The sequence below is a fragment of the Carcharodon carcharias genome, chromosome 9 (genome assembly GCF_017639515.1).
Source record: "Carcharodon carcharias isolate sCarCar2 chromosome 9, sCarCar2.pri, whole genome shotgun sequence".
Classification (NCBI taxonomy): Eukaryota; Metazoa; Chordata; class Chondrichthyes; order Lamniformes; family Lamnidae; genus Carcharodon; species Carcharodon carcharias.
In genome coordinates, this window is record NC_054475.1 from 89,583,699 (window position 1) to 89,597,957 (window position 14,259).

The 14,259-nt window shown below is 40.3% G+C and overlaps 1 protein-coding gene across 6 annotated transcripts in view; it reads left to right on the forward strand.

Annotated features, from left to right (window-relative positions):
* Window positions 1-6,755, forward strand: part of dlg3 (discs, large homolog 3 (Drosophila)) — a 237,362-nt gene extending 230,607 nt beyond the window's left edge. For all 6 annotated transcript variants that reach the window (XM_041196283.1, XM_041196284.1, XM_041196287.1 and 3 more), the window contains one exon: window positions 1,795-6,755. In XM_041196283.1, coding sequence (XP_041052217.1) covers window positions 1,795-1,901 — 107 coding nt within the window. In that variant the 3' untranslated portion in view covers window positions 1,902-6,755. The remainder of the gene's footprint in view (window positions 1-1,794) is intronic.
* The last annotated feature ends 7,504 nt before the right edge of the window (window positions 6,756-14,259 follow it).

Consider the following 14,259-nt stretch of genomic DNA (forward strand, 5'->3'; position numbering starts at 1 on the left):
CCAATCCTCTGTCCATGCTTATATATCACCCCAACACAATGAACTCTTATCTTGTGCAGTAACCTTATATGCAGCATCTTATCAAATGTCTTTTGGAAATCCAAATACACTATATCTACTGGTTCCCCTTTATCCATCCTGCTTGTTACATCCTCAAAGAACTCAAATAAATTTGCTAAGCATGATTTCCCTTTCAAAAAAACCATGTTGACTCATCCTGATTGCATTATAATTTTCTAAATGTCAGGCTACTACTTCCTTAATGGATTCTAGCATTTCCCAATGACAGATGTTAGGTAACAGCCTACAGTTTCCTTTTAGTCGTCCTCCTTTCTTGAATACAGGTGTTACCATTGCGGTTTTCCAATCCGCTGGGTGCTTTCTAGGATCTAGGAAATTTTGGAAGATTACATTTACTATCTCTGCAACCACCTCTTTTAAGATCCTCGGATGCACACCATCAGTTCCAAGGGACTTGTCAGCCTCTAAGTCTCATTAGTTTTCCCAAGATTTTTACTCTAGTGATAGTAATTGTTTTAAGTTCCTGCTTCCATTTTGCCTCTTAATTGTCTACTATTCTTGTCATGCTTTTTGTCCTTTACTGTGAAGACAGTAACTGCCATTTCCTTGTTTCCAGCATTAATTCCCTAGTCTCCCCTTCTAAGGAACCAATGCTCACTTTAACTACTCTTTTCCTTTTTATATATTTGTGAAGCTTTTATGGTCTGTTTTAATATTTCTTGCCTGTTTTGTCTCATACTCTAATTTTTCCCTTTAAGTCATCCTTTGCTGGTTCTAAAAATGTCCTAGTTTATGCAGCATTGTACATTTTTTTTTCAATTTGATACCATCCTTGACTTACTTAGCTACATATAGTGCAAGGTCCTCAAAGTCTCTCTCTCTTTGGAATATATCTTTGAGAGTTCTGGATTATCCCTTAAATATCTGCCATTGCGACTTATCTTTAACCTATTTTTCCAATCCTCTTTAGCCAACTCTGCCTTCATTGAAATTACCTTTATTTAAGTTTAAGACTCTCATTTCTACCCTCAAACTAAATGTGAAACTCTATCATGTTACGATCACTCTTACCTACAGTATCCTTCACTATGAGGCCACTAATTAATCCTGTATCATTAAATATTGCAAGGTCTAAATTAGGATGTTGGGTAGTATAAGAAATTACCAATATGAAGAAAGACTTGAAAAAATGGCGGCTTATTTCTTTAGAAAAGGAAATTAGGACCTAGATTCAAGGTTAAATGTGAAATTTAGCACTGTGTGTTGAAGAATTTTTAGGAGGGTTGTGAGAATATGAAGTGTACTGCTGGAATTGTTGATTAAAGCAGACACCATGTCAACATTAAAATAAGGTTAGAGTGATAGTTGAAGGAAAAGCAAATTAAGAAACCTGGGCACATGAATATTAATACTACACCTATAAAAAATAGGCACTAAAGTGGATTGGTCAGACTGAAAGACCCTTTTCCATTTTGGCATTCCTAATGTAATTCTTGCCTGCCACTCCCTTTTGTTTATTCAATGGTTTATTTATTTAATTCTATTTGTTATTTTCCTTGACGCAACTCTGTTTTTCATATTTGTTCACTCCTATTTCTTATTAATATGCTTATCTATCTCTTTGCTTACTTTTCATTGCCAACTCTCACAGGTCAACTCTTCACTGCTGATTTGACTTGCTGTGTATTTATGCAATTTCTATGTTTGTTACAAGTTTCCAACAATTGCAGTATTTTGCTTTTTATAAAGTAGTAATGTTTCTCTTTTTCACAGCCATTGTACAGGGAGATTCATTAGAGGAGATCTACAACAAAATTAAACAGGTCATCGAAGAACAATCTGGTCCCTACATCTGGATCCCTTCATCTGAAAAACTCTAAACATGGCCCGGTGTTTAGAGGGAAGATATTGTTGGGGGAAAAAAATCCTCCTTTTAAGATATGTTGCATATCGAGTTTTATCTTTCTCATTATGTTATGAATCCTCACCGTCGCTGTGGCTGTTTCCATTCTGCATGGTTTTTATGGAATTCCATCAAAGACATGGAAATGCACACCCGAGTATTTTACAGAACATCTTCAGGAAACAAGACCAGGATTGGTAATGACTTTGTACGTTTGTATTACCTGAAGATAAGCTGGAGAGTTTCATATCGACTAAGCGGTTGTTTTAAAGAACCAGTGTTCACAGGGGATTCTGTTGGTACCAATCCTTTAAAAGGATGTTTCTGAAATTTCCTAATGCAGGTGGGTTTGAGAGGAGAAGAGAAAACCACTATTCTTCTGTGATTACACATAGCAGTGCTTTTAAAGACATGTACACAATTCCTCATCTCAGAAGGAGAATGAAGAGAATGAAAATCAGAAAAAAATTTTAAATCATGATTATGGTACTGTAGATGAAAATATAAAAACAATTTTCAACATATTAAATTGCACATTGTTTTACACATGGAAACATGGTTGTCTGCATGGACATTTTACATTTTTTGCTGTTTTTTAAAAAGTGATTCCAGTAAGAACTGAGCAGGTGAATGGTACAGAATGTGTAAATTGCTCAGATTAATGCTGTTCACATGTGGCTTTCTATGAATGAAATGTTAAAAATGTATTTTTTGTCTTTGCCTAAATGCCCTATTTCTCCCTTTCAGTGAAATCGATCATCCTCCTTTGAAGGACTGGATTTAATTTGAATTTGTAGTGGTCAGGAAACCTGCTTTACGAAATTACTACACAACTAAAATGCTTTTACGTAGAGAATCACAGATCAGATCTATCTAGCTTGTTGATACACAAGTAGCTCCTTTCATATATTTATATATAAAAAGGTGTTGCACAATATTCCCCCTTAATTAAGGAGCCAAAATAGTAGCTTAAGTTTAAGTTCCCTCGATGGAAGTAAAACAACCTAATAGAATGAGGAAGATGTATGTTGTATCTTTGAAACCCTGTTACTAATTAAGCCAATTGTTTTACCTACAAAGCATGAGGCACTGGAACAGTTCGACTTCCTTCAAAGAGTATCATTTTTTAATCAATATCTAAATAGAACAGAAGAAGTGCAAACCTTTGTAGTGATATGACAATTTTTACTCTTTACAAAGAGTTCTGGATCTTTTATGTGGGGGACCAGGTAGCAGAGCACAGAAAATAGGGGTTTATTTGTTAGTGGTAAAGATCTGCCATTGATGTTTGAGATGCAGGATGTAATTTTTGAAATGTATGCAAGCCACATAGATATGGTGCATCTTTAGACATGAGTGATATTGCTTTTAAATAGATACTTAAGTATGAAAAGAGTTTGGAGAGAGCTCTACTGCTACCACAATTCCCCTTGAAAGATTAGTCGGTTCACCATTGGGGCATAATTTTCATTACCTGCTCCTATCTGTCATTGACCCTGGTTTATAAATTTAAATCAGAGATCATTGCTGCAGTCCATAAGATATCAATGTTGCATGTAGAATCAGTTCATACATATCTTTAGTGTAAATAGTCAAGCTGCAACTTTGATCAACAAAGAGGTTATCCAGTAGGTATACTCCAGAAGGTGACTGTGTCAACACATAAGTGCAGTTATCCCTGCCCTTTTTATATGGACTACTGTATTATATACAGCTGTTATCTATTACACTACACTGCAAAATGTTATTTTCTAATATTAATTGGAAGAGTATAGAATAACGAAACAGAGGTAGATAAGAAACATTGCTGAATGGACTGAGGCTTAGACAGAACGCCTTTCCCATCTTCCTACTAGTCCAACTCTCATTTAATGGCAGTCTTAAATATATTGATTCAGAGACCAATGTGTAGTAAATGATTCATGTCCCTATAATTTTGGGCAGAAGGAGAGATCAAGTGCCTATGTTGTAACACTGGAGGCCATTCTTGCATTGGATTAATTTCCCCTCTGTACTGTGGCACAGCAGTATCTTTTCAATGCTCCACTTTGTGGTTGGGTTTTACATCCTCCCAGATATGCAAATTACAAGGAATAGACTTTATATTTCAGGCTGTGATTTTTTCAATTAAGCTTTTTTTTTAACTCTCAGGGTTTCCAATGGAGTAACTTTGGCCCAAGCATAGTAAATACTTCCACTGGTAGGGTGGGGCTTGTGTGCCTGTTCTTAACTTGGCCAAGTCACTGTATATTTAGTAATAGCAATGAGGTCAGATTGGAAAGTTGACTTCCATTTCATGAGTGGACGGATTATACTTGGCAAGATATTGCAGGTGGATTTACTCCTAACTATTTTCCCTGTATTATTTTTGTAGAGTAAATATTTAACTTTCTTCCATCACAAAAACTAATCTTTTATAACTTCCTCCCAAAGTAAACTAGCAACCAAGCGGCAACATTGAAATGGACTAACATTTTGATCTACTTTCAATGGTTGCCTCCAGATTTCTACAAGTTATGCCTTCACATTTGCTCAGTATGACTAAGTGATAATTTCTGCCCATCAATGATCCATAAAGTCCTACAAGTACTGAAGATGAATGTGGTAGAAAAGACACAGTTAAGTGTTTTGCATTTTGCACAGAGAAAAGTAAATTTACAGGGTTTGATGGTGCAACATCAGGTTTTGAAAAGGGAAGGCAGAAAGGGTCCACAACTTGTACTCTCTAAACAGAGTAAAAATGAGCTCCGTTGGTCATCCCTCTACATCTTTTTATCTTTTTTTCCCATGATGATCAGTTGGCTGTTGGATTTCCATTGATTCCTCCCAGTGATTTTGATAAATCTGCTTTTTTTTTTGAGTACCTCTATTTTGGCATTTGCATCATTAAAGCCAGTATTCGTTCTGTTTTTACTTTTAAAAGAACCATGGCTTATGTTAACTTATCTTCTCCATTTGTTTAAAATTTATTTTGCCACATTAAATGTTATTTACACCTGTCGTTAAGTGTTTCAAACACACATTATAGTTTATCTGCATGTTGCAGGTCAGGCTGTGGAAGTTACACTGTTGATTGCTTTTGTGCAAGATTCAATCCATGAATTGTCTACAATTCCACAGTTACTGATTTCAGTGGCATTTGCTTCTCCTACAACCCACCCATCCACATCTGCAATGTGCAGCCTGGTCTGTAAAGTGATCACCAAGGCCTAGAAATTATGCTGTGCTTGGTGTTTGTTTGAAATTACTTTGTCCCATTGTTTTAACAAAAGTATTAACTTGTTTATTTTAGAAGTAATGTTGCAGTGTAATTTCTAAGATAAAACGTGCTCCATAACTGATGGTCTCCTCCACTTGATGAGGATTATTTTCTTGTACATGCACAGATATAAATACATAAAGGAAGAAATCATAAACTTCACCTACCAGGCCAGGAATGTATTTGAACACCTAGGGCACAGAATGCATTAAAAAGAAACACACAGAAATTAAATAACTAGTAGAGCAGCAAAATTTAAACTAAACAAAGCATCAGGATAATGGGAGGGCTGCCTCTCTTTTCAGTTTATTCTACTTTGAGCGTTATCTATGGTACATAGTGACAGATAGGAAGGAAATTTAGTCTTTAAAGAGCAAATCTGTTTTTAGGCTAGAATTTCTAAACTAAAGCATTCTTATTACAAAACATTATGTATTCAAAAAAATTAAAGGGTAAAGAAAATGTTTTCTAACTGAAATCATGTGACATTTTTATGTGAACCATACACTAAGGTACAATCTGTAGAGAATTTATTTTAGGTTTGAGGCAGTTTTAAGTATTCAAAGTGATGTTTTAAAATGGTTTAACTGTGTTGCTTAAGCACTGTGCAAGATTTTTTTTCATTTAAATTCTATCATTTAACTATCATTAGACCAAGAAATACATTGGGAACAGAGTATATGTGTAAAACTTCCATTAAAAACTATTTTCATAGCCTGTAGCTTTAAAAAAAAATTGCTGGAGATTCATCTAATTTGTGTCATCACAGCTCAGTAGTTCTAGCTATCTAATATTAAATACGAGTGATTCAAAGGGCTAAATTCTGCACAGTCACAGGATCTATGAGCCGGATTTTCAATTACAAAGATGGAAATTTTTAAAAAAATGTAATCATTGAATTCTGAGTGATGAAATGCTTAAGAATATGGTAGTTCTATTATTGATCATTTTGAAATGTAGCCTACACAGAACATCCCGAAATGACACATTTTTGTTGCTCTGATCTGTGTGCAGCAATAATGCTGTTTAGGTTGTAAATTGTGTGGAATACTATTCTGGGATTATTATATAAACAATGTTGAATTCTGTACCAGGATAATTCAGGTCCAAATGAAATTGGCATACAGTGAGCATGGAAATTCATTTAATGTAGGCTATCATGCTATTGGGAATAACAGAACAGGAAAAACTCATGGAGTCATATGTTTTATTCAATGCTTTTGCATTATTATGTGCAGACCAACATCAAGTTTGCAGGGATCACCAAGGGCCTGAAAGTACAATGTAGAAACAAAGTACCTATATTAGTAACACCTCTTTTCTTAACTTTAGTAACTGTGATATTTTACTTACCTTTGGTTACTGTTGTAATGAAAATCCACTTACCATTCAGGTGCAAACACATTATTAGCTTTTAATTTATTGGTATACAAATAGGGAAATGATGGATTGGTATACTACACACACACACTCAGATGAGCTATTCATACTCATCTTCGGGTCCATATACACTTTTTTGCTATGTTCAGATCAGAAATGTGAATGACAGTTACATTAAAATCATACCTGTAAGTTGCTGTGAGATCACATTACTGTCGTGTTCATTTTTGTGCCTAGCAGAGTAAAGGCTGCCAAAAAAAGTAGACTACAGCCTTGGGCCATAAGCATTGTATATTCTGTTTAAGGAAATGTTGCTGTGGTTGGGAACTTCCTGTGGTAGATTAGTTGTCCAGATACAGCCATCCTTTCCTGCAGTTCAGCAGTTACATGTAAATGGACTGATTTTTTTTTCAAACTCCACATTTTGGGATTGGTCTTTTGCAATCCAGGTGGTAAGAAGCCTCCTGGTTACAGATGTAGAACAGTTTGTTATATACCTTTAATGCATAACATTTCCCTGATTACATTATGTGGAATACCTTTAGGGTTCCAAATGTTGGAATAGTGGAAAATCAAAGGAATAAAAAGGTTTATTCCTGTTTATTTAAAAAAATATTGGCTCTAGACATAAAAATAAAATCTGTTTAATTTAATTAAAATCAAGTTAAATTGTTGCTGTCTCTATTTTCAAAACCTCCCAAAATTAACTGAATGCAGCATTTACTCATGGGTTGTTCTTTAATAATAGAAAATAAATATTTCCTCATTTCCCCCTCTGCCCCACCCAAGTCACAAGCCTGTTGAATAAAAACAATCCATCAACAGTTGGGGTGTCCAACATACTGTCAGCAGGCTACTGACAGCACAACCCTCAGTGCTCTATCAATTCACTGCCGTATGGACTTTTATTTCTTATTCACTGGCTGATCCTACTTGAATTTTGTGAAATGACATTTTAGTGCTGTTGTCACATTGGTGGATAAATCCTGCAAGTATCAAGTCCTGTTAGTAACAGCAACTTGAGGTCAATGCAAATTAATGGAAACATTGGACTGCGCAACCTCTATTAAAATCCAAGTACTATTAGCTCAATGGACAAATGCGTGCCAGATCCATCCGTGTCTTATTAAGAAAGTTACGAATAGTATTATATTAAAAGATAAGGCAAATGATGTGGCAAAGGATAGTGGTAAATCTGAGGGTTAAGAATGTTTTAAAAACCAGCAAAGGGCCACCAAAAAGGTGATAAAATAGAATGAGAGTAAACTAGCTGGGCATTAAAAAAAACAGATTATAAGAACTTTTACAAGTATATAAAAACGAGAGTAACTAAGGAAAATACTGGTCCTTTAGAGGCAGAGACAGGAGAAATTATCATTGGAACTGCACGGCAGAGACATTGAATAAATATTTTTGTGTTCACAGTAAAAAATACAAACTGTACCAGAAATAGAAGATAACCAAGGGACTAATAAGAGTGAGGAATCTAAGATAATTAATATCAGCAGAGGAAAAGTATTGGAGAAACTAAAAGTATTGGAGAAACTTAAGGGACTAAAAGCCAATAAATCCCTAGGACCTAATGGCCCACATGCTAGAGTTCTAAAAGAGGTAGCTGCAGAGATAGTGGATGCGTTGTTATAATTTTTCAAAATTCTCCAGATTCTAGAATTATCCAAGCAGACTGGATGTTAGCAAATGTAACTCCGCTATGCAAGAAAGGAGGGAGAGAGAAAAGAGGAAACTAGGCCAGTTAGCCTAACATCAGTCATTAGGAAAATGCTGGAATCTCTTATTAAGAAGTCTTAAAAATGCACTTAGAAAATCATAGGATGATCAGACAAATTCAACATAGTTTACGAAAGGGAAATCATGTTCAACAAACTTACTAGAATTTTTGAGGATGTAACAAGGAGGGTAGATAAAGTGGAAACTAGTAGATGTAGTATACTTGGATTTCTGAAAGGCATTCGATAAGGTGCCACACAAAAGATTAATATGCAAGATAAGAGCTCATGGAGTTGAAGCATGAATGGAAGATTGGTTAACAGACAGGAAGCAAAGAGTAAGAATAATCAGGCACTTCCAAGCTAGCAGGTTGTGACCACTGGCGGGCCTCAAGGATCAGTGCTGGGGCCGCAGCTATTTACAACCTACGTGAATGACCTATAAAGAGACAGAGTAATGTATGTAAGTTTATTTATGACACCAAGCTAGGTGGGAATGTAGGTTGTGAGGAGGATACAAAGGTTGCAAAGAGATATAGATAGGTTAACTGAGTAGGCAACAAGGTGACAGGAGTACAATGTTGGAAAGTAAGAAATTATTCACTTTGGTAGAGAGAATAGAGAAGCAAAATATTGTTAAAAGGTGTGAAACTGTAAATGTTGATATTCAGAGGGATTTGGGCATTCTCATACAAGGGACATAAAGTTAGTATGCAGCTACAGCAAACAATTAGGAAGGCAAATGGCATGTTGGTCTTTATTGCAAGAGGATTAGAAGAAGCCTTGCTACAATTGTAAAGGGTTGTGGTGAGACCACACCTGGAGTACTGTATAGTTTAGTCTCCATATTTAAGGATATCACAGTAATTAAATTGGAGACAGTACAGCAAAGGTTCACCAGATTGGTTCCTGGGATGAGAGGGTTGGCCTGTGATGACAGGCTTAGTAAATTGGGCCTATACTCTCAAGGGTTTAGAAGAATGAGAGGTGATCACGTTGAAACATACACAATTCTGAAGTGGCTTGATGAACTAGATGCTGAGAAGTCGTATCCCTTGGCTGGGGAATCTAGAACATGGGCGCAGTCTCAGGCTAAGGAGCTGATCAGTTAGAACTGAGATGAGGAGAAATCTTTTCACTCAAAGGCTTGTGAATTTTCAGAATTGCCTACTCCAGTGGGTAGTTGATGCTCATTGTTGAATATACTTAAGGCTAAGATAAACATATTTTTGATCTCTTGGGGATTCAAGGGATATGGGGAGCGACTGGGAAGGTGAAGCCGAAGCCAAGGATCATCCATGATCATATAAAATGGCAGAGGTGGCACAAGGACCATGTGATCATCTACTGCCCCTATTTCCTGTGTTCACAGATATGCTATTAAAGACCATAAGTCCCTGGTTTGGGTCCTGTTGCCTGTGGCAAGTTAGCTGATCTCAACAAGAACAGATTGAAATTGGCTTCAGCATCTCTAAGTTTGGAAGACACAAAAAAACTACACAGGGTTCTTACTCTAATTTGCAGCATAATGGCCTCTACTGGAAAGTGCACATGTGGACATTGGATGTGGCCAGGGCTGGGTTTGTGATATGTAACAAGGCCTGGTACTAAGCTGCATAAGTGAATAATCCTACTTTTATGAGGTACCACAGAATGGTGTCAGTAGACCCATCAAGGTTGGCATCTTAAAGAGTGGAGAAACAAGAAAAATTAAAAACCAAGCAGATGTCTAGGGCAGCGGGGCTCTGGTACCAATTGATCAGATTAATTTGCATTTGTGCCCTTTTCTGAGTTACTGGGCAGAATTTTGCCCACTTCGGGTGGGCTTGGCCGGGAATCCGACTGCCGCCCACGATTAGGGCCAGACCACAATTTCACTCTGGTGGGTCAATTAAGGTCCACCTAGCGTGAAACACGGCTCTTCACTGGCTGGGAAGGGCGGAGCGGGGTCCTCTTAGCCGCCGAGTCCAATGGCCACCCGGCAGCCTGTTTAAAAATGGCCCAGGCAGCCCCAGAAAGGCTGCCAGGGAAGGATGTCTGTCTGCCATTGCAAGGATGGGGTCGAGTGCATCTGCAAATGCCAGGCGGCGGGGCAGGTCGGGTGGGCACTCATGCCCCGTTTTTCTGACGAGTGCCTTGCTGCCCTCCTTGAGGTGGTGGCTGCCAGGAGGACTATCCTTGTCACCAGAGATGGGAGGAGGAGGCCACCCAACCTCACAGAGAAAGCGTGGGAGGAGGTGGTGCAGCACATCTGGGTGCAGTGCCAGAAGCACTTCAATGACCTACTGCGCTCAGGAAAAGTGAGTACCATGTTGGCATGGGTCAGTATGTTGAATTAGTTTGGGCTGGCCGTCCCCCATGGTGCTCAGGGGTGTTAGAGTCTGAGTGCCAAATGTCAATCATGCCAGCGCTGGCCAAGGGGCTGAGCCCTGACTGCTTTAATTAGGTGCCCTGCAATGTGCTCCTCAGCTGGGGTTGGCCAGACTGCAGTGATGCTGCAGGTACAGAGTTGACTAATCAATGCTCCTCTGTCCTTTCTGGAGAAGACATCCCATAACAATATTGAGGTCAGAGACTGGCAGAGGACTACCACACCACCTCATCCTCTGCCAGTACGAGCAGGAGCTCAAGAGGCACCATGCACCTCGGTCAAACGGCCGCGGTGAGACAGGGGTGTCAGATGAAGGTAAGAGTGCAGTGCACTGAGGTGAGAATTTCAGCTTCTGCAATTATTACAGTGGAGTCTTTTCGTTGATGTGAGCCTCGAACCTGGAGTCACCATTGAAAATTGAAAGACGAGGGCACCATGATGCAGATTTCCATTATCTCACCAGGGTGCCTGGCATGCACAGTGATAGTGTGATGACTTTAACTGATGACATGTCCTTCACCCTTTTAGTTCGCCAGCAGGCGTTCGCTCTCTGGATCCTGAAGGGCTACCCCTGACACTGGAGGACCACCCTGTCCCCCAGACACCTGCGTCACACCCACTCTCTGAACCAGGCACAAGTACACATACCAGCACCTCAGTGGGCGTTAGTTCGGCGGCTAGTATCTTGGTGCATATTGGTGAGGGCACTTCACACTCGCCTGAGGTACAGGTGGAGGCAGAGAGTGCCCAGGGCGCCAACGGCCGGAGGACTGCTGAAGAACAGGACTATGCTCAATCGAAGGCTGATGATGGGCCTCTGGAGTTGTCCATTAGGCAGCAGATGCCAAACGTCCAGCGGGTTGTGCGGGAGAATCTGGCGGAGATTCAAGAGGGTATGTGAGCCATGGTCTCCATTGCGGAGTAATTCCTGTGCAGCACGAGCACTACGTTGACCTTCATGGCCAAGTGCAATGTCTCCTTCACGGAGAGAGTGGTGACTCATGGAGAGGCTGCTCGAAGGACAGAATCAGGGACTTCCAAGCCCTCACACAGGCACTGACCTCAGCTGGTCAGTGTCCGTGTGAGAATTGGATGGGGCACCCAGTATCCCAGCTAGGTGCCCGTCCAATTGTGAGCAGAGAGGTCTACAGCAACCTCACATAGGCGCACAAGCTGCCTGTCATCTCTATGGGCTCCTCTTAGGAGCTCTGGATGACGGCAGCAGCTCCTCCGCCCCTCTGCCAGTGACCGTGGCATCTGATGAGGCTGGAGAGATGCCAGACGTGGCATTGGGCACTCCCTCCCAGGCGGAGCCAGCACAGGCTCCAGTGGCCAGAGGACGACTGCCAAGGTCATCAAGTACAACAGGACAGCACAGTCAGCAGGCTGTCTCCAATGTTGGTGCCAGCGAGTGGGGAGCACCTAGACATAGCAGCCTTAAACCTAAGTTTAAAGCACTTTAAGCACAAGAGGGGCTGATCATGGGTGACCTTTTGTTCCCCCATTTTGTTTTTCTTTTTTTAATGGTGTGACTACCAACACTTTTTTTCCATTCAAGACTCTGTGAGTTCCAACATACATTTCCTTTTGTGTTATTGGCCTGAGTGTGCTTCATTCATTTTGTAGGTGTAGAGTAGGCCTGGATGTAGGTGGCTTGAAACTTTATTGCACTGGCACCGAGTGTATCTTGGAGGCCAGGGAAAGGGTCATTTCTGCAATCCAGGATGGAGGCGGCGGTCAGCCCTGGCATCAGGTGATAGTTCTTATTTGGCAGCCTAGCTGAAGAAGCGTTGGATCAAGGTGCCCCTGCCTCCCTGGAGGTTATCGAGGTCTGGCTCTATGCCCTCAGGGTTCTCCTCACTATGTTCCTCTTCTGACTCTCCACTGAATTAATCCTCTACGGCCTGTGCAGCAACGTCAAGATCATCTTCCCCCAGTGGGTCCCCCCTTGCCTGTGCCAGATTGTGGAGACTCAGCATGCAACCACTATCAGTGGCACCTGCTCTGGGGTGTATTGCAGTGCATCCCCTGAACAGTTCAGGCAACGGAAGTGCATCTTGAGATCTATGGTTCTCTCTAGCACCTCCCTTGTGGAGGCATGGCTCCTGTTATACTGCTGCTCTGCCTCTGTTCTTGGGTGGCGAAGAGGTGTCATGAGCCACCTTGTCAAGGGATAGCCCTTGTCACCCAGAAGCCACCCATCCAGTCGGGCTGGAGCACTGAAGAGCCTCAGCATCTGGGAGTGTCTGAGAATGTACGCGCCATGGGAGCTGCCAGGGTACCTTGCACAGACTCGCAGAATCTGCATCCTGTGGTCACACACTATCTGCACGTTCATGGAGTGGAATCCCTTCCTGTTGATGAAGGCACCCAGCTGACCCACTGGCGCCTTAATGGCCACATGTGCAGTTGATGGCACCCTGGATGCGGGGGAACCCAGCAATCGCTGCAAAGCCCCTGGCTCACTCAGCCTGGCTGGTCTCGTCTGTACGGAAATTAATGACATTCATTGTGTGTCATTTTACGCTTGAGTGCACACCAGCCCACTCAGCGAAAAATTCTGCCCACTATATCTCAATTATCAATAAAACATTATAGATTTGCATTTAATAACAACAACATGCATTTATTTAGCACCTTAGTCCTTAAGCCCTTCAGAGAAGCGTTGTCAAACACAATCTGATTCCAAGCTACATAAGGAGATATTAAGACAGTTGATGAAAAGCTTGATCAAAGCGAGTTTTTAAGGGGGGATCTTAAAGCAGCAGAAAAAGGTGGAGAGGTTTAGGGAGACAATTCCAGAGCTTAAGCAGCTGAAGACATGGCCAAAAGGCTAGAATTGAAGGAGTGGAGAGGGTTGTAGGGGTATAGGAGGTTGCAGAATGAGAGAGATTAAGGACGAGAATCTTAAAATTGAGGTGTTTCCAGAGCAGAAGTCAATGCAAGTCAGTGAACGTGGGTGATGGTTGAACAAAACTTGGATGAGAGTTAGGATACAGGTAGCGGAATTTTGTAGGAGTTCTACTTGATGTGGGGTAGAAGATGGGAAGCCAAGCAGGAGTGTATTAAAAAAGTCAAGGCTAAACATAAAAATGGCATCACAAAATGCTTTCACTATCAAATACCATTCTTAGTAATATTAATTAGCTTGACCCTTTCAGCCTTGTTCAAACCCAACTCCTCATCATTCAATTATGCATGCTGTCACTGTCAACATCTTAATTTTCTCAGGTACTCGGTTCCCCTGCCCAACTACCCCCACTTCAAAACTGAGGACATCTTGGATCACTTCTTTATTAAGAGAAGCTAGAGGCCAGATTGTTTTTAACATTCCATCTATAACTACCTCACCTTCTGTAAGGTCCTCACTGTCTCTTTTCTATTACTACTTGCCTGTGTAAAATAGCTTGGGATGTTTTCTAAAGATAGATTGTAGATAAATAATTGATTTATTGAAAATCATCTCAGCAGCAGGTGCTAAATTGCAATAACAATGCAAATAAAACAAGCTATCATAATTTATAACATTGTTAAAGGCAATTAAAATGAAAAAAACATAAAATAAAAGGATTGCATAATTAAGAACAATTCATTTTTA